Here is a 20699-nt window from a genome sequence, read left to right on the forward strand (position 1 = left end):
TACAGGACCGTCAGTCAGTCAGCTAGAGATATACAGGACCGTCAGTCAGTCAGCTAGAGATATACAGGACCGTCAGTCAGTCAGCTAGAGATATACAGGACCGTCAGTCAGTCAGCTAAGATATACAGGACCGGCATCAGCTAGAGATATACAGGACCGTCAGTCAGTCAGCTAGAGATATACAGGACCGTCAGTCAGTCAGCTAGAGATATACAGGACCGTCAGTCAGTCAGCTAGAGATATACAGGACCGTCAGTCAGTCAGCTAGAGATATACAGGACCGTCAGTCAGCTTTACTGTTTTAACAGCACTTTCTGACAGACAGATGCATAAAAAGGAACAAGGTGTTGATTTTTACCTCAGGGATCCACAGAGCACAGCTAACGTGTGCCCACTTGGTGCCCGCCCTCGTAGCCTTCATCGCCCCTCCCTTTATGGGACATAGCTGGCACTGGGGGTCAATGCCTAGGACACACGTCCTGCACAGCCAGTTACCATCTGGTACCTTCACTATACCATAACACGCCTGGGCAGGAGAGAGAGAGACAGAGGGAGAGAAGGTTAACAGGGAGAAGAGAGACAAATTCAGAAACATACCCGACCAATAACAGAGATCCAGACAACCTGAGGATGGGGAGGAACAGCAGGTCAGAAATCAGCTCAATGTGATGGAAGAATCCAGAGACTCTAACCACTTCTGGGAACACTGGAAAACTCTAAACACGAAGAGTTATCTATCCAAAACGGAGATGTTCGGATAAACCACTTCTCAAATCTTTTTGGCTCTATAACAAAGAACAGCAAAAACATATACATGATCAAATACACATCTTAGAATCAACTATTAAAGATGACCAGAACCCACTGGATTCTCCAATTACATTGAAATGAACTACAGGACAAAATACAAACCTTCCAACCCAAAGAGGCCTGAGGTGTTGATGGTATCCTCAATGAAACGATCAAATATACAGACCACAAATCCCATTTGGCTAAACTCTAACATCATCCTCATCTCTGGCATCTTCCCCAATATTTGGAATCAAGGACTGATCATCCCAATCCACAAAAGTGGAGACAAATTTGACCCCAATAACTACCGTGGGATATGCGTCAATAGAAACCTTGGGGAAAATCCTCTGCATTATCATAAACAGCAGACTCGTACAATTACTCAGTGAAAACAATGTACTGAGCAAATGTCAAATCAAAGAAACAAACCAAAACAAAAGGCAAAGTCTTCTCATGCATTGTTGATCTCAAAAAAGCTTTTGACTCAGTTTGGCCTGAGGGTCTGCTATACAAATTGATGGAAAGTGGTGTTGTAGGGAAAAACATACAACATTATAAAATCTATGTACACAAACAAGTGTGCGGTTAAAATTGGAAAACACACAAACTTCTTTCCACAGGGCCGTGGGGTGAGACAGGGATGCAGCTTAAGCCCCACCCTCTTCAACATATATATCAACGATTTTGGCGAGGGCACTAGAACTGGAGCCCCCAGCCTCACCCTACTCGAATCTGAAGTAAAATGTTTGCTGATGATCTGGTGCTTCTGTCCCCAACCAAGGAGGGCCAACAGCAGCACCTAGATCTTCTGCACAGATTCTGTCAGACCTGGGCCCTGACAGACCTGGGCCCTGACAGACCTGGGCCCTGACAGACCTGGGCCCTGACAGACCTGGGCCCTGACAGACCTGGGCCCTGACAGACAAAAATAATAATGGTGTTCCAAAAAAAGGGTAGCTGCCAAGACAACAAACACAAATTCCATCTAGACACCGTTGCCCAAGAGCACACAAAAAACGATACATTCCTCGGCCTGAACATCAGCGCCACAGGTAACTTCCACAAAGCTGTGAACGATCTGAGACAAGGCAAGAAGAGCCTCCTATGCCATCAAAAGGAACAAAATTCTACATACTAATTAGGATCTGGCTAAAAAAAAATATTTGAATCAGTTATAGAAGCCATTGCCCTTTATGGTTGTGAAGTCTGGGGTCCGCTCACCAACCAAGAATTCACAAAATTGAGATTCTGCAAAAATATCCTCCGTGTACAATGTAAAACACCAAATAATGCATGCAGAGCATAATTAGGCTGATACCCACTAGAGATGTTAAATTCTACAACCACCTAAAAGGAAGCGATTCCCAAACCTTCCATAACAAAGCCATCACCTACAGAGAGATGAACCTGGACAAGAGTCCCCTAAGCAAGCTGGTCCTGGGACTCTGTTCACAAACACAAACACACCCCACAGAGCCCTAGGACAACAACTAGACCCAACCATATCATGAGAAAACAAAAAGATAATTACTTGACACATTGGAAAGAATTAACAAAAAAAACTGAGAAAACTAGAATGCTATTTGGCCCTAAACAGAGAGTACACAGTGACAGAATACCTGACCACTGTGACTGACCCAACATGAAGGAAAGCATTGACTATGTACAGACTCAGTGAGCAGAGCCTTGCTATTGAGAAAGGCCGCCGTAGGCAGACCTGGCTCTGAAGAGAAGACAGGCTATGTGCACACTGCCCACAAAATGAGGTGGAAACAGATGCACTTCCTAACCTCCTGCCAAATGTATGACCATATTAGAGACACATATTTCCCTCAGATTACACAGAACCGCAAAGAATTAGATAACAAACCAAATTTTGATAAATTCCCATATCTACTGGGTGAAATACCACAGTGTTCCATCACAGCAGCAAGATGTGTGACCTGTTGCCACAAGAAAAGGTCAACCAGTGAAGAACAAACACCATTGTAAATACAACTCATATTTATGCTTATTTATTTTCCCTTTTGTACTTTAACTTTTTGCACATCGTTACAACCCTGTATATATACACATAATGTGACATTTGTAATGTCTTTATTCTTTTGGATCTTGTGTGAGTGTAATGTTTACCGTTCATTTTTATAGTTTATTATCTACTTCACTTGCTGTGGCAATGTAAACATAAGTTTCCCATGCCAATAAAGCCCTTAAATTGACAGCGGGTCAACACAGCGGGTTAGATGTATTTATGATGAAGAAGGGTTTAACTGAGGGATGAGAGATTGTCATAACGCTAAAGCCAGAGAACTGGGTATGTGTAGAATTATAATTTTTTCTTCACATTTTAGTTAATTAGCATTTTTCAAGAGCGACTTATAACCAGTGCATTTAACTAACGTATATAAAAACCACCACATTACACTCATTGCAAGTAAAGCCTTCTTCAATATAGCCACTATGCGCAAAATCAGTGCTGGTAGGTTCCTACCTGGTGAACACAGATGTTACATTTGTCACAGAAGACCATGTCGTTGCCCTCCTCGCTGTCGGGGGAGCGACACACATCACAGATGACGTCCTCGTCGTACTCGATGCCCAGCCCTTCTACCGTGTCGATGGCGTGGTTCATGTTGTCATGGCACTGACGCTCCAACGCCTCCATGGTGCGCTCCAGCGTCAGCTCGTCTACAGGCCCCTCCCCTGGGAGACAGAATAATACACCAATCAGAACATAGCTCCTGTACAGGTCCCTCCCCCTGGGAGACAGAATAATACACCAATCAGAACACAGCTCCTGTACAGGCCCCTCCCCTGGGAGACAGAATAATACACCAATCAGAATAATACACCAATCAGAACACAGCTCCTGTACAGGTCCCTCCGTTGGGAACAAACCCAGTCAGAACGCTGTTGCTACAGGCCATACAGGGCATTCAGAAAGTATTCACCACCTTGACTTTACAGCCTTATAGACAGGCTTTATTCTAACATGGATTCACTGTTTTCCGTCAATCTACACACAACACCCCATAATGACAAAGCCAAAACAGGTTATTAGGTTTTACAAATGTATTAAACATTTTTTTTTAAAATGACTTATTTACATCAGTATTCAGACCATTTGATATGAGACTGAAAAATTGTGCTCAGGTACATCCTGTTTCCATTGATCATCCTTGAGATGTTTCTACAACTTGGAGTCCACCTGCTGTAAATGCAATTGATTGAACATGATTGGTGACCTAAACTGGGACATGCTTAAACCATATGACCAGGTCCTAAAGCAATGGGACTCTCTAAATATTTCTCAGATTATCACCAATCCCACAAGGTATGACTCCATAAACACCTAGAAAAGGCTACTCTCCTTGATGTTATCCTCACAAATAATCCTGATAGGTATCAGTCTGGTGTTTTCTGTAATGACCTTAGTGATCACTGTTTTACAGCCTGTGTTCGTAATAGCTGCTCAGTGAAACGACCTGTCCTGATTTGTTATAGACGCATGCTAAAAAACTAACGAACAAGCCTTCCGTCATGACCTGGCCTCTGTAAAATGGTATAGAATCAGCTTGATCCCCTCTGTCGAAGACGCTTGGACCTTCTTTTTTTATATCTTCAGTGGTATTGTTAACAAACACGCCCCCATAAAGAAATTGAGAATTTAAAAACAGGTTCAGCCCCTGGTTCGACCGTGATCTTGCAGAGTTACTCCACCTCATGAATTGCATTTGGCGAAAGGCTCGGCACACGCATACTCAGGCTGACTGGCTGTCGTTCAGGCAAATGAGAAAAGTTCACTCAGGCTATCCGGAAGGCCAAAGTTAGTTACTTTAAGGAGCAGTTCTCTCTCTGTGGTTCTAACCCCAAGATGTTCTGGAAAACGGTTAAAGACCTGGAGAATAAACCCTCCTCCTCACAGCTGCCCATGTCCCTTAATGTTGATGATGTGGTTGTTACTGACAAGAAGCACATGGCTGAGCTCTTTAATCACCACTTCATTAAGTCAGGATTCCTATTTGACTCAGCCATGCCTCCTTGCCCGTCCAACATTTCCTCATCTCCCTTCTAATGTGACTATCCCCGATGCTTCTCTCTCTTTTTCCCCTGTCCCGCTACAAAGGTTCTCCCTGCAGGCGGTAACTGAGTCCGACGTGCTAAAGGAGCTCCTTAATAAACTTGACCCCAAAAAACTTCTGGTGGTTTCGACCATTTCTTCTTTAAGGTTGCTGCCCCTATCATAAGGTATCTGACCTTGTCAACCTCTCTCTCCTTTCTGGGGAGGTTCCCATTGCTTGGAAGGCAGCCACGGTTCATCCTTTATTTAAAGGGGGAGATCAAGCTGATCCTAACTGTTATAGGCCTATTTCTATTTCGCCCTGTTTATCAAAAGTGTTGGAAAACCTTGTCAATAACCAACCGACAGGCTTTCTTGATGTCTATAGTATTCTCTCTGGTCTGCAATCTGGTTTACGCTCAGGTTATGGATGTGTCACTAAAACCTTAAAGGTCCTCAATGATGTCACCATTGCCCTTGATTCTAAGCAATGTTGTGTTGCTATTTTTATTGACTTGGCCAAAGCTTTTTCTACCCTTAACCTTGTTCTGAACACCTCCAAAACAAAGGGCATGTGGTTTGGTAAGAAGAATGCCCCTCTCCCCACAGGTGTGATTACTACCTCTGAAGGTTTAGAGCTTGAGGTCGTCACCTCATACAAGTACTTGGGAGTCTGGCTAGACGGTACACTGTCCTTCTCGCCGCACATATCAAAGCTGCAGGCTAAAGTTAAATCTAGACTTGGTTTCCTCTATTGTAATCGCTCCTCTTTCACCCCTGCTGCCAAAATAACCCTGATTCAGATGACCATCCTACCCATGCTAGATTACGGAGACATAGTTTATAGATCGGCAGGTGAGGGTGCTCTCGAGCGGATGGATGTTCTTTATCATTCGGCCATCAGATTTGCCACCAATGCTCCTTATAGGACACATCACTGCACTCTATACTCGCCAAAGCGCACACATCCTTGGGTCGCTCGTCTTTTCAGTTCGCTGCAGCTAGCAACTGGAACGAGCTGCAACAAACACTCAAACTGGACCGTTTTATCTCAATCTCTTCATTCAAAGACTCCATCACAGACACACAGTTGTGGCTGCTTTGCGTGATGTATTGTTGTCTCTACCTTCTTGCCCTTTGTGCTGTTGTCTGTGCCAAATGTTTGTACCTTGCTTTGTGCTGCTACCATGTAGCGCTGCTGCCATATTGTGTTGTCGTCTTAGGTCTCTCTTCATGTAGTGTTGTCTCTTGTCGTGATGTGTGTTTTGTCATATATTTTTATTTAATTTATTTTAAATCTCATCCCCCGCAGGAGGCCTTTTGGTAGTGCGTCATTGTAAATAACAATATGTTCTTAACTGACTTGCCTAGTTAAATAAAGGTTCAATAAAAATACAACATTTGGAAAGGTACACACCTGTCTATATTAAAGGTCCCACAGTTGACAGTGCATATCAGAGCAAAAATCCAGCCATGAGGTCAAAGAAATTGTCCGAAGAGCTCCGAGACGGCCAAACTGAGCAATCGGAGAAGGTCCTTGGTCAGGGAGGTGACCAAGAACCCGATGGTCATTCTGACAGAGCTGCAGAGTTCCTCTGTGGAGATGGGAGAACCTTCCAGAAGGACAACCATCTCTGCAGCACTCCACCAATCAGGCCTCTATGGTAGAGTGGCCAGACGGAAGCCACTCCTCAGTAAAAGGCACGACAGCCAACTTGGAGTTAGCCAATAGGGACCTAAAGGACTCTGACCATGAGAAACATGATTCTCTGGTCTGATGAAACCAAGACTGAACTCTTTGGCCTGAATGCCAAGCGTCACATCTGGAGGAAACCTGGCACCACCCCTACAGTGACGCATGGTGGTGGCAGCATCATGCTGTCGGTATGTTTTGCAGCGGCAGGGACTGGGAGACTGGTCAAGATCGAGGAAAAGATGAACGGAGCAATGTACAGAGAGATCCTTGATGAAAACCAGCTCAGGACCTCAAGCTGGGAGACGAAGGTTCACCTTCCAACAGGACAACGACCCTAAGCACACAACCAAGACAAAGCAGGAGTGGCTTTGGGACAAGTCTCTGAATGTCCTTGAATGGCCCAGTCAGAGCCCGGACTTGAACCCGATCTAACATCTCTGGAGAGACATGAAAATAGCTGTGCAGCGACGCTCCCCATCCAACCTGACAGAGTTTGAGAGGATCTGCAGAGAAGAATGGGAGAAACTCCCCAAATACAGGTGTGCCAAGCTTGTAGCGTCATACCCAAGAAGACTTGTTTTTGCTTTGTCATTATGGGGTATTGTGCGTAGATTGATGAGAAACAAAAAGATTGATTCAATTTTAGAATAAGGCTGTAATGTAACAGAATATGTAGAAAGTCAAGGGGTCTGAATACACCGTCTCTCAATAGTGTGAAGTCTATCCTTAGTCGCCTCCTGTTTCCTTGCCAACACAGAGAAGTGAGGAAATGTGATGATTTGAGGAGAGAACTCGGAGGCTTTAGAGAAACAGGCAAAGACAATGTCCCCCCCCCACACACACACACACACACACACACACGTGTCCTAGCTAATGTTCCTCTTCCCCCCCACACACACACCATTACCCATGTCTCCCAGCTCAGCGTTGAGTCCTTACCCATGTGTCCCAGCTCAGCGTTGAGTCCTTACCCATGTGTCCTAGCTCAGCGTTGAGTCCTTACCCATGTGTTCTAGCTCAGCGTTGTCCCTTACCCATGTGTTCTAGCTCAGCGTTGAGTCCTTACCCATGTGTCCCAGCTCAGCGTTGAGTCCCTTACCCATGTGTTCTAGCTTAGTGTTGAGTCCTTACCCATGTGTTCTAGCTCAGCGTTGAGTCCTTACCCATGTGTTCTAGCTCAGCGTTGAGTCCTTACCCATGTGTTCTAGCTCAGCGTTGAGTCCTTACCCATGTGTTCTAGCTTAGTGTTGAGTCCTTACCCATGTGTTCTAGCTTAGTGTTGAGTCCTTACCCATGTGTCCCAGCTCAGCGTTGAGTCCCTTACCCATGTGTTCTAGCTTAGTGTTGAGTCCTTACCCATGTGTCCTAGCTTAGTGTTGAGTCCTTACCCATGTGTTCTAGCTCAGCGTTGAGTCCTTACCCATGTGTTCTAGCTCAGCGTTGAGTGCCTGCAGCCAGTAGAGGTCCATGTTATCCAGGTCATAAGAGCACATGGCCTCAGCCAGCTCCTTGATGTTAACGTAACCCGTCTCTGTAGAGGTCTGACTCCAGCACTGGATATACCTCTTCTGTAGGGTGAACAACACCTCCTTAGGCTTCTCCTCTATGGTCCTGCAGACACAATAAGAGATTACTAGCAGACAATTCAGCATCAGTTCCTGAGGTACGGAGACAAGTAGAGGTGTGGTTACCTGATGGAGGGCTGTGGGATGGTTTCGGGGAAGGCAGGCACCTGCACCCCCTTCTCCCACTCCTGTCTCCAGGTGTCCCCCAGCAGGTAATAGTCTTCAGGGGAGACATGGTGAGAGTCTGGCAGCTTCATGGCACTGATCAGGTCTTTCCTGAACACCTTGGGAGAGAGGAGAGGAGACATATAAATACACTTATTACATTGTCTGTGTCCCAAATGATAACCTATTCCCCCTACATAGTCCACTACTTTTGACCGGAGCCCTGTGGGGAATAGGGTGCAGTTTGGGACAAAACACTCAGGAAGCTGACATGAGGCGTGTGTGTGTGTAAAGGAACGGCAGCGTGGCGTACCTCTGACGTGAGGTGTGTGTGTGTGTGTGTGTGTGTGTGTGTGTGTGTGTGTAAAGAACACTCAGGAAGCTGACGGGAGGTGTGTGTGTGTGTGTAAAGGAACGGCAGTGTGGCGTACCTCTGACGTGAGGTGTGTGTGTGTGTGTGTGTGTGTGTGTGTGTGTGTGTGTGTGTGTAAAGAACACTCAGGAAGCTGACGGGAGGTGTGTGTGTGTGTGTAAAGGAACGGCAGTGTGGCGTACCTCTGACGTGAGGTGTGTGTGTGTGTGTGTGTGTGTGTGTGTGTGTGTGTGTAAAGAACACTCAGGAAGCTGACGGGAGGTGTGTGTGTGTGTGTGTGTGTGCGTGCGTGTGTGCGTGTGTGTGTAAAGGAACGGCAGCATGGCGTACCTCTGCTGGTTTCTTGGGCACGGAGGCAGGGGTTCCAGGTTTACTTCCATACTTGTTAGAGGAGCAGAAGGAGGTGGAAGGACCTGAGCAGTACAAGGTAGAGGGACGGGGGGTAGAACGAGGTAGAGGGACGGGGGGTAGAACGAGGTAGAGGGACGGGGGGTAGAACGTGGTAGAGGTAGAGGGACGGGGGGTAGAAACGAGGTAGAGGGACGGGGGGTAGAACGAGGTAGAGGGACGGGGGGTAGAACGAGGTAGAGGGACGGGGGGTAGAACGAGGTAGAGGGACGGGGGGTAGAACGAGGTAGAGGGACGGGGGGTGGTAGAGGTAGAGGGACGGGGGGTAGAACGAGGTAGAGGGACGGGGGGTAGAACGAGGTAGAGGGACGGGGGGTAGAACGAGGTAGAGGGACGGGGGGGTAGAACGAGGTAGAGGGGTAGAACGAGGTAGAGGGGTAGAACGAGGTAGAGGGGTAGAACGAGGTAGAGGGACGGGGGGTAGAACGAGGTAGAGGGACGGGGGGTAGAACGAGGTAGAGAGACGGGGGGTAGAACGAGGTAGAGGGACGGGGGGTAGAACGAGGTAGAGGGACGGGGGGTAGAACGAGGTAGAGGGACGGGGGTAGAACGAGGTAGAGGGACGGGGGGGTAGAACGAGGTAGAGGGACGGGGGGTAGAACGAGTGTAGAGGGACGGGGGGTAGAACGAGGTAGAGGGGACGGGGGTAGAACGAGGTAGAGGGACGGGGGGTAGAACAGTGTAGAGGGACGGGGGGTAGAACGAGGTAGAGGGACGGGGGGTAAGAACGAGGTAGAGGGACGGGGGGTAGAACGAGGTAGAGGGACGGGGGGTAGAACGAGGTAGAGGGACGGGGGTAGAACGAGGTAGAGGGACGGGGGGTAGAACGAGGTAGAGGGACGGGGGGTAGAACGAGGTAGAGGGACGGGGGGTAGAACGAGGTAGAGGGACGGGGGGTAGAACGAGGTAGAGGGACGGGGGGTAGAACGAGGTAGAGGGACGGGGGGTAGAACGAGGTAGAGGGAGGGGGGTAGAACGAGGTAGAGGGGTAGAACGAGGTAGAGGGACGGGGGGTAGAACGAGGTAGAGGGGTAGAACGAGGTAGAGGGACGGGGGGTAGAACGAGGTAGAGGGAGGGGGGGTAGAACGAGGTAGAGGGGTAGAACGAGGTAGAACGAGGTAGAGAGAAGGGGGGTAGAGAGAGGTAGAGGGGATTTTGAGAATTTGTATACTGGCTACGGCGTCTCAAGATGGACAAATAGTACTATTGCAGTTTAAAATCCTTTTTCAAGCGAAGGTCTTTTAAGGGAGTATGTGAGTACACTGGTTCCGTTCATTCCGAACTCGGCGCCAGCCGACAAAGTATGCAGAAGGTTTTAGAGAGGAAGAGGGGGAAGACAGGTTAATGTTGGAGAAAAAACAACAACATTTAAAGCCTTTCTCTGTTTACAGACAGCATGTTATTCTCAATGACTGTCGTGGGTTTCATCATGTCATGATGTAAAGACAGTTGGAACTCACTCTCATTGTCAGAACTGTCACTGCTGCTTGAAGACCTGAGCCGTTTCATCCTGACGTACCCTACAGGGAGAAGAGACATCAGAGGTAGAAGACATGACAGAGCTAAGAGCCAGAATAGCTTGCAGAATGGGGGCCTCTGTACGAGCGTCAACATAGAAACATTCAGGGGAGCATTACTCCTCCATCAGATCCACAGCGATCTTGCATCAATGCAGCGTAAAATTCTGCAGTCAAACTTTCTTCATTATGTAATCCAACGTAATTGATAGGGTTAGGGTCAGGGTCAGGGTCAGGGTGAGGGTTAGGGTTAAAGTTCAACATTCACCTTCTGATTCTATTTCTGTCAAGTCTACACATACAGTTTGATGCTGTAGGTTGGATTTATGCAACGTAGGCACTACAGAACACACTGCAACTGCCTCTGCAAAGCAACGCAGCAAAGCAACGCAGCAAAGCAACGCAGCAAAGTAACGCTGCAACGCTGCAAAGCAACGCTGCAAAGCAACGCTGCAAAGCAACGCTGCAAAGCTGCAAAGCAACGCTGCAAAGCTGCAAAGCAACGCAGCAAAGCAACGCAGCAAAGCAACGCTGCAAAGCAACGCAGCAAAGCAACGCAGCAAAGCAACGCTGCAAAGCAACGCTGCGCTGCAAAGCAACGCTGGAAAGCAACGCTGGAAAGCAACAACGCTGCAAAGCAAAGCTGCAAAGCAGCAAAGCAACGCTGCAAAGCAACGCAGCAAAGCTGCGCTGCAAAGCAACGCTGCAAAGCAACAACGCTGCAAGGCAATGTATTTAGTTGAGGTGTACCAAAATGCAGTGACTATTGGTGTCATCGAGGCGTTTGCCTACATAACGTATGTCTACATTAGATAGTGTCTACAGAAAGTAGTCACACCCCTCCACTTTGAACACATTTTGTTGTTACAAGGTGGAAGAAAAGTTATAAAATATAAAAAACAAATATATCTTCATTAGGGATTTATTCAACCCAGAGTCTCCACATGTTAAAATCACCTTTGGCAGTGATTACAGCAGAGTCTTTCTGGGTAAGTCTAAGAGCTTTGCACACCTGAATTGTACAATATTTGCACATTATTCGTTAAATTCCTCAAGCTCTGTCAAGTTGGTGGTTGATCATTGCTAGACCGCCATTTTCAAGTCTTGCCATAGTTGACTTTAAAAAAACAAAAGCGGCTTTAAAATCTAACTAGGCCACTCAGGAACAGCCAATGTCGTCTCGGTAAACAACTCCAGTGTATTTGACCTTATGTTCTAGGTTATTGTCCAGCTGAAATGTGAATTTGTCTCCCAGTCTATTGGAAAGTAAACTGAAACAGGTTATCTTCTAGGATTTTGTCTGTGCTTAGATCTACCCCCCGATAGCATAATACAGCCTCCACTATGTTTTAAAATATTAAGAGGGATGGTGGATTTGCCCCAAACATAAACACTTTGTATTCAGGACATAAAGTTCATTTCTTTGCCACATTTTTTGCAGTTTTACTTTAGTGCCTTATTGCAAACAGGATGCACGTTTTGGAATATTTGTATTCTGTACAGGCTTTCTTTTCACTCTGTCATTTAGGTTAGTATTGTGGAGTAACTACAATGTTGTTGATCCATCCTCAGTTTTCTCCTATCACAGCCATTCAACTCTAACTGTTTTAAAGTCACCATTGGCCTCATGGTGAAATCCCTGAGCAGTTTCCTTCCTCTCTGGCAACTGAGTTAGGAAGGACTCCTGTATCTTTGTAGTGACTGGGTGTATTGATACACCATCCAAAGGGTAATTAATAACTTCACCATGCTCAAAGGGATATTCAACGTTTTGTTTTACCCATCTACCAATAAGTGCCCTTCTTTGCGAGGCATCGGGAAAACCTCCCTGCTCTGTGTGGTTGAATCGCTTTTTGATGTCCAATGAGTCGCCGACGGAGATGGCAGCATCGCGACTACCTCTTAAGCAACTCTGCAGTATTAAGTTTGTTTATGTACCATTTTTTACATTATTAGCTCAGGAGTTGTTTTATGTCATTACACACAGCCGGGAAGAACTATTGGATATTAGAGCGGTGGAAACTCACCAGAACTTCGAGCATTACGACAAGAACTCCAACTTCCCTGGAGCGGATGCCTTGTTTGGTCTCCCCAGGGCAAATCAAACTTACTCCAAAGGCTGACCCAAAACAACACCGGCGTTGGAGAGGTTCTCGAGGTTCTTCTGGTCAGACTTAGGAAGCATACACACCACCCACCGCTCCCGATTATTTTACTCGCTAATGTCCAATCTCTGGATAATAAAATTGATGAGCTCAAGACGAGAGTTGCTTTTCAGAGAGACAGCAGGGATTGTAACATACTCTGCTTCACGGAAACATGGCTCTCGAGATATTCTGTAAAACCAGTTGGTTTCTCAGTACATCGCGCCGACAGGAACAAACATCTCTCCGGGATGCAGAAGGGTGAAGGTATATGTTTTGTGATTAACGACTCATGGTGCAACTGTGATAACATACAGGAACTCAAGTCCTTATGTTCAACAAACCTAGAATATCTGAAAATTAAATGAATCTCCCGAGAGAATTAGTCAATAATAGAAACAGCAGTCTATACCCCCCCCCCCAAAGCCGATACCACGACAGCCCTCAAATACCTTCACTGGACTTTATGCAAACTGGAAACAACATATCCTCAGGCTGCATTTATTGTAGTTGAGGATTCTAATAAAGCACGAGGAAAAAGCTCCCGAAATTATATCAACAAAATTGCTGTACTCGCGCTGCTAAAACCCTCAACCATTGCTATACAACCTTCCAGAACGTATACAAGGCCGCCCTCCACTCTCCATTCGACAAATTGGCCCACGATTCCATCTTGCTCTTCCCCTCCCATAGGCAGAAACTCAAACAGGAAGCACCCGTGGCTCAAAAACAGGAAGCACCAAATCGGAACCCACACTTCAAGATTGATTTGGTCACGTGGACCGGGAAATGTTCAGAATAGCTTCAGAAAATAAATATTGGCAGATATACCGGTACGGTGAATGAGTTTATCAGGAAGTGCATAGGAGATGTTGTACCCACTGTGACTATTAAAACCTCCCCCAACCAGAAACCGTGACAGGAGCATTCATGAAAAACTGAAAGCGCGAATACCTGCATTTAACCAGGGCAAGACTGGGAATATGGAACACAAAGAGCGTAGTTATTCCCTCCGCAAAGCAATCAAGCTAAACGTCGGCATAGGGCTAAACGTCGGCATAGGGCTAAACGTCGGCATAGGGACAAAGTCGAGTCCCAGTTCAACAGCTCAGACGAGACATGTGGCAGGGTCTACAGACAATCACGGATTCTAAAAGGAAAACCAGCCACGTCGTGGACACCGACGTCTTGCTTCCACAGGCTGAACACCTTCGCTCGTTTTGAGGATAATACAGTGCCACCGACGCAGCACGCTACCGAGGACTGTGGGCTCTCCTTCTCCGTGGCCGACGTGAGTAAGACATTTAAGCGTGTTAACCCTCGCAAGGCTGCCGGCCCAGATGGTATCCCTAGCCGTGCCCTCAGAGCATGCGCAGACCAGCTGGCTGGTGTGTTCACAGATATATTCAATCTCTCCCTATCGCAGTCTGCTGTTCCCACATGCTTAAAAAGATGTCCACCATTGTCCCTGTACCTAAGAAAGTGAAGGTAACTGAACTAAATGACTACCGCCCCGTAGCACTCACTTCTGTCATCATGAAGTGCTTTGAGAGACTAGTCAAGGATCATATCACCTCCACCCTACCTGACACCCTAGACCCACTTCAGTTTGCATACCGCCCCAACAGGTCCACAGACGACACCATCACACTGCCCTAACCCATCTGGACAAGAGGAATACCTACGTAAGAATCCTGTTCATTAACTATAGCTCAGCATTCAACACCATAGTACCCACCAAGCTCATCATTAACCTGTTGAGGCTAGGGGGCAGTATTTGCACGGCCGGATAAAAAACGTACCCGATTTAAACTGGTTACTACTCTTGCCCAGAAACGAGAATATGCATCCGGTCCCAGCTTTGATGCACCTGGTGGAACAGCAGCAACAATACACACAGGCAGTCTACGGTAGCTGTGATACTGACGATCAGTCAGGTCCAAACACAGCAGAGGTACTGTGCTGCTGCTACCACTAGCGCTGCTGCTACTACTACTAGCGCTACTGCTGCTGCTTCTAGCGCTGCTGCTGCTGCTTCTAGCGCTGCTGCTGCTGCTACTTCTAGCGCTGCTGCTGCTGCTGCTACTTCTAGCGCTGCTGCTGCTGCTGCTACTTCTAGCGCTGCTGCTGCTGCTGCTACTTCTAGCGCTGCTGCTGCTGCTGCTGCTACTTCTAGCGCTGCTGCTGCTGCTGCTGCTACTTCTAGCGCTGCTGCTGCTGCTACTTCTAGCGCTGCTGCTGCTACTTCTAGCGCTGCTGCTGCTGCTACTACTTCTAGCGCTGCTGCTGCTGCTACTACTTCTAGCGCTGCTGCTGCTGCTACTACTTCTAGCGCTGCTGCTGCTGCTACTACTTCTAGCGCTGCTGCTGCTGCTACTACTTCTAGCGCTGCTGCTACTTCTGCTACTACTAGCGCTGCTGCTGCTACTTCTGCTACTACTACTAGCGCTGCTGCTGCTACTACTACTACTACTACTAGCGCTGCTGCTACTTCTACTAGCGCTGCTGCTACTTCTACTGCTACTACTAGTGCTGCTGCTGCTTCTACTGCTACTACTAGTGCTGCTGCTGCTAGCGCCGCTGCTGCTGCTACTACTAGCGCCGCTGCTACTTCTACTAGCGCTGCTGCTACTTCTACTGCTACTACTAGTGCTGCTGCTGCTTCTACTGCTACTACTAGTGCTGCTGCTGCTAGCGCCGCTGCTGCTGCTACTACTAGCGCCGCTGCTAGTAGTAGTACTACTATTACTGCCGCTGCTGCTGCTACTACTACTAGCGTTGCTGCTGCTGCTACTACTACTACTAGCGTTGCTGCTGCTGCTACTACTACTACTAGCGTTGCTGCTGCTGCTACTACTACTACTAGCGTTGCTGCTGCTGCTACTACTACTACTAGCGTTGCTGCTGCTGCTACTACTACTACTAGCGTTGCTGCTGCTGCTACTACTACTACTACTAGCGTTGCTGCTGCTGCTACTACTACTACTACTAGCGTTGCTGCTGCTGCTGCTACTACTACTACTAGCGTTGCTGCTGCTGCTACTACTACTACTACTAGCGTTGCTGCTGCTGCTACTACTACTACTACTACTGCTGCTACTTCTAGCGCTGCTGCTGCTGCTACTTCTAGCGCTGCTGCTGCTGCTACTACTTCTAGCGCTGCTGCTACTACTAGCACCGCTGCTGCTACTAGTAGTAGTAGTACTACCGCCGCCGCTGCTACTAGTAGTAGTAGTAGTACTACCGCCGCCGCTGCTACTAGTAGTAGTAGTAGTACTTACCGCCGCCGCCGCTACTAGTAGTACCGCCGCCGCCCGCCAGTATAGTAATGCCGCCGCCACCAGTAGTAGTAGTGCCGCCGCCGCTACTAGTAGATACCCCGCCGCTACTAGTATACCGCCGCCGCTACTAGTAGTACCCGCCGCCGCCGCTACTAGTACTACCGCCGCCGCTGCTACTAGTAGTAGTAGTAGTACTACCGCCGCCGCTGCTACTAGTAGTAGTAGTAGTACTACCGCCGCCGCCGCTACTAGTAGTAGTACCGCCGCCGCCGCCACCAGTAGTAGTAATGCCGCCGCCACCAGTAGTAGTAGTGCCGCCGCCGCTACTAGTAGTACCCGCCGCCGCCGCACTACTAGTACCCCCGCCGCCGCCGCTACTAGTAGTACCGCCGCCGCCGCCGCTACTAGTAGTACCGCCGCCGCTACTAGTAGTACCGCCGCCGCCGCCGCTACTAGTAGTACCGCCGCCGCCACTAGTAGTAGTACCGCCGCCGCCGCCGCTACTAGTAGTAGTACCGCCGCCGCCGCCGCTACTAGTAGTACCGCCGCCGCCGCTACTAGTAGTACCGCCGCCGCCGCTACTAGTAGTACCGCCGCCGCCGCTACTAGTAGTACCGCCGCCGCCGCTACTAGTAGTACCGCCGCCGCCGCTACTAGTAGTACTACGGCTGCCGCCGCTACTAGTAGTACTACGGCTGCCGCCGCTACTAGTAGTACTACGGCTGCCGCCGCTACTAGTAGTACTACGGCTGCCGCTGCTACTAGTAGTACTACGGCTGCCGCTACTACTAGTAGTACTACGGCTGCCGCTACTACTAGTAGTACTACGGCTGCCGCTACTACTAGTAGTACTACGGCTGCCGCTACTACTAGTAGTACTACGGCTGCCGCTACTACTAGTAGTACTACGGCTGCCGCTACTACTAGTAGTACTACGGCTGCCGCTACTACTAGTAGTACTACCGCTGCTGCTACTAGTAGTACTACTGCTACTAGTATTGCTATATTGTAATTACTTCGCCACCATGGCCTATTTATTGCCTTAACTTACCTCATTTGCACTCACTGTATATATACTTTTTGTTTTCTTTTGTTCTACTGTATTATTGACTGTATGTTTGTTTTACTCCATGTGTAACTCTGTTGTTGTATGTGTCAAACTGCTTTGCTTTATCTTGGCCAGGTCGCAGTTGTAAATGAGAACTTGTTCTCAACTGGCCTACCTGGTTAAATAAAGGTGAAATACATTAAAAAATATATAATAAAATAACAATTACTACTACTACCAGTGCTGCTACTACTAGTGCTACTACTACCACTACCAGTGCTACTACTACCACTACCAGTGCTACTACTACCAGTGCTACTACTACCAGTGCTACTTCTACCACTACCAGTGCTACTACTACTACCAGTGCTACTTCTACCACTACCAGTGCTACTACTACTACCAGTGCTACTTCTACCACTACCAGTGCTACTACTACCAGTGCTACTACTACCACCACTACTAGTGCTACTACTACTACCAGTGCTACTTCTACCACTACCAGTGCTACTACTACCAGTGCTACTACTACCAGTGCTACTACTACCAGTACTAGTGCTACTACTACTACCAGTGCTACTTCTACCACTACCAGTGCTACTACTACCAGTGCTACTTCTACCACTACCAGTGCTACTACTACCAGTGCTACTACTACCAGTGCTACTTCTACCACTACTAGTGCTACTACTACTACCAGTGCTACTACTACTACTACCAGTGCTACTACTACCACTACTACTACCAGTGCTACTTCTACCAGTGCTACTACTACCACTACTACTACCAGTGCTACTTCTACCACTACTACTACCAGTGCTACTACTACCAGTGCTACTTCTACCACTACTACTACCAGTGCTACTACTACTACCAGTGCTACTACTACCAGTGCTGCTACTACCACTACTACTACCAGTGCTACTACTACCAGTGCTACTACTACCAGTGCTACTACTACCAGTGCTACTACTACCAGTGCTACTTCTACCACTACTACTACCAGTGCTACTACTACTACTATCAGTGCTACTACTACCACTACTACTACCAGTGCTACTACTACCAGTGCTACTTCTACCACTACTACTACCAGTGCTACTACTACCAGTGCTACTACTACCAGTGCTACTTCTACCACTACTACTACCAGTGCTACTACTACCAGTGCTACTTCTACCACTGCTACTTCTACCACTGCTACTTCTACCACTACTACTACCAGTGCTACTACTACCACTACTACTACCAGTGCTACTTCTACCACTACTACTACCAGTGCTACTACTACCAGTGCTACTACTACCAGTGCTACTTCTACCACTACTACTACCACTGCTACTTCTACCACTACTACTACCAGTGCTACTACTACCACTACTACTACCAGTGCTACTTCTACCACTACTACTACCAGTGCTACTACTACCAGTGCTACTACTACCACTACTACTACCAGTGCTACTACTAGTGCTACTACTACCACTACTAGTGCTACTACCACTCGCATTCTTCATATTTTACAGAGGTCAGGGGTCGTTCCATAAGGATCAATGGAAGATTTAAGGGCCATTTGCCATATCAATATCCTTAAAAATCCACAGTAAAAATGTCTGATGCTGTAGTAAGAGAGAGAGAGAGATATAGATATATATATATATATATATATATACACATACATACATACAGGTGTTTCTGCAGACACCCTGGACCCACTCCTGTCTGTATACAGCTCCAGAGGGGGGTGTTCAGTGTATAAGGTCGGCAAACAGAGATTCATTATTACATTAAGAGCAAAAACGTTATGTTACACATTCAGTATATTTATTAGGCTACATTATTGGAAAATGATGACATTATACATCCGAAAGTTTACATTATTAGCTACTATTACATTTAGTGATGGGAGGAAATGGATAGTTGCATATCAGGATATTAGTTGATGATATATCGTATGTTTTGACAATCACGATATTATTTTTACTGTACATTTTACTGTACATTTCCAATGTTGAACTACCCTAGCTAATTCAACTCAAAGATTTACTATGGAGTTGAACAGTGACTAGCGTGGGCGAACTGGACTTCCACAGTCATATATGGGTTTTATGTATTAAAAACTACTGGTTTCATTCAGCACCCAAAGAACAGCCAACAGATTGTCGTGTGTAATTGTGAGGTTATTATTTTTAGTGATAAATCTGTAGCTTAATTCTTATTATTTTATTTTTTAAATAAAAACCTGAATTTAATATGCCATTGTAACTCCCAGTCCGCTCACACTAGTCGCTGCTCAACTCCGTTGTAAATCGTGGAGTTGAATTGGCTAATAACGATCCCCAAACCTTAGTCACTGAATAGAATAGTTTGGATATAAAATCAGGCATATTGCCTCATGGTGCTGTTTCCTCCTCTATATGTACAACAATAGTCCACCATTACAAAACATGTAGACTGGGACAAAATCCCGACGGCCTTGGCGCCAAACTCGGGCCTCGCTGCATGATGGGGAATTATTACAACCCTGTGGCGTCTGAAACCAAACAACTACACTAATTTCTGGCTGCTTTGCTAGGCTAAAATAGCACTTCATTTAGTGGTCAACGCCATTCCCCCCCCCCCCCCCCCAGGACTGAATTAAAATTGAGACGTGAACACGTTTTTAGTATGGATGTGACCGAGTATCACATGAGTTATTTTAGCGACATAACGAGGCTGAAGTCCTTGTGTGAGAGCGCAGGGGGAAGGCAAAGCAGGCCGCAGCCTGGCTTGTAGGCTACAATACCGGGCAAGCCTTGCCACACTGAGACCGCACAGAATACAAGCAAATTATTCAGCGACCTTACCTTGGATCCTCGGTCAATTATGCAGCTTATTGCAAATTCCTCACATATAAACACGGGCACTCTTAGTAAAACTGTTTTGTATAATTTCTTCTTTCCACACTGAATATTTCCCAGGGCTAGCTGCAACCTCTCCTCACCAACACACAACAGCCCTATTGAAGACCACCAAAGATCTGTAGAAGAAAACCAAGATAGACCACAGCCCGTCGTTTCAATCGGGAACTACTGAGTCATAGTGGGCAGAGCCAAGCAAGAGCTAGCGAGATCCTATTGGCGCGTTCCAAGCCAATATTTGCATATTTCCGTTAGGCTACGCCTACTCTGTGTGTACTCTTTAACAATGCATTTTTTTTTTCGTAACTTTGGCAAAGACTAAAGTCTACAAAAAAGTAGTCCACTCTCTTCGTGACATATTTTAGTTTTGGACAACAGAAAACTGTATTGAGATCAAATGTTTAATCGGTGAGAAAATGTGCAGAATATCGGTCAAAATCCATCTTCTCCCATTGCCGGCCACTAGGCTTCCTCACTTCACATTTATCTATCCAGTAAATCATGTCTCATTGTTCTATCTGTGGTACCACCCTATCCAAGTATGGGCAGCTGCAGCCAAATATGGCGACCGGAAAGTGGGTTTGTCGAAAGTTGTGGGTGTTTGGAAAGCGAATCAGATAATTGGACGGATGTTTTGCCACTCGACGTGAAGCGTCTCTTCCTGGGTATCACCGAAGATCTGTAGAAGAAAACCAAGATAGACCACAGCCCGTCGTTTCAAACCGGAACTAATGAGTCATAGTGGGCAG

General features: G+C 47.0%; 1 protein-coding gene across 4 annotated transcripts in view; it reads right to left on the minus strand.

Annotated features, from left to right (window-relative positions):
* The window catches only part of LOC115151416 (protein Jade-3), a 33646-nt gene extending 13561 nt beyond the window's left edge, over nucleotides 1-20085 (minus strand). For 2 of the 4 annotated variants that reach the window (XM_029695332.1, XM_029695331.1), the window contains exons 1-7: nucleotides 19897-20085; nucleotides 10521-10580; nucleotides 8982-9064; nucleotides 8240-8397; nucleotides 7969-8159; nucleotides 3284-3495; nucleotides 359-526 (exon numbers count right to left, since the gene is read on the minus strand). In XM_029695332.1, coding sequence (XP_029551192.1) covers nucleotides 359-526; nucleotides 3284-3495; nucleotides 7969-8159; nucleotides 8240-8397; nucleotides 8982-9064; nucleotides 10521-10569 — 861 coding nt within the window. In that variant the 5' untranslated portion in view covers nucleotides 10570-10580; nucleotides 19897-20085. Of the gene's footprint in view, nucleotides 1-358; nucleotides 527-3283; nucleotides 3496-7551; nucleotides 7569-7679; nucleotides 7699-7968; nucleotides 8160-8239; nucleotides 8398-8981; nucleotides 9065-10520; nucleotides 10581-19896 lie in introns of those variants that run through there. The other 2 variants (XM_029695334.1, XM_029695333.1) reach the window with 2 other exon arrangements.
* Nucleotides 20086-20699: the final 614 nt, after the last annotated feature.

Source organism: Salmo trutta, chromosome 17, assembly GCF_901001165.1.
Source record: "Salmo trutta chromosome 17, fSalTru1.1, whole genome shotgun sequence".
In the NCBI taxonomy this organism is placed as follows: Eukaryota; Metazoa; Chordata; class Actinopteri; order Salmoniformes; family Salmonidae; genus Salmo; species Salmo trutta.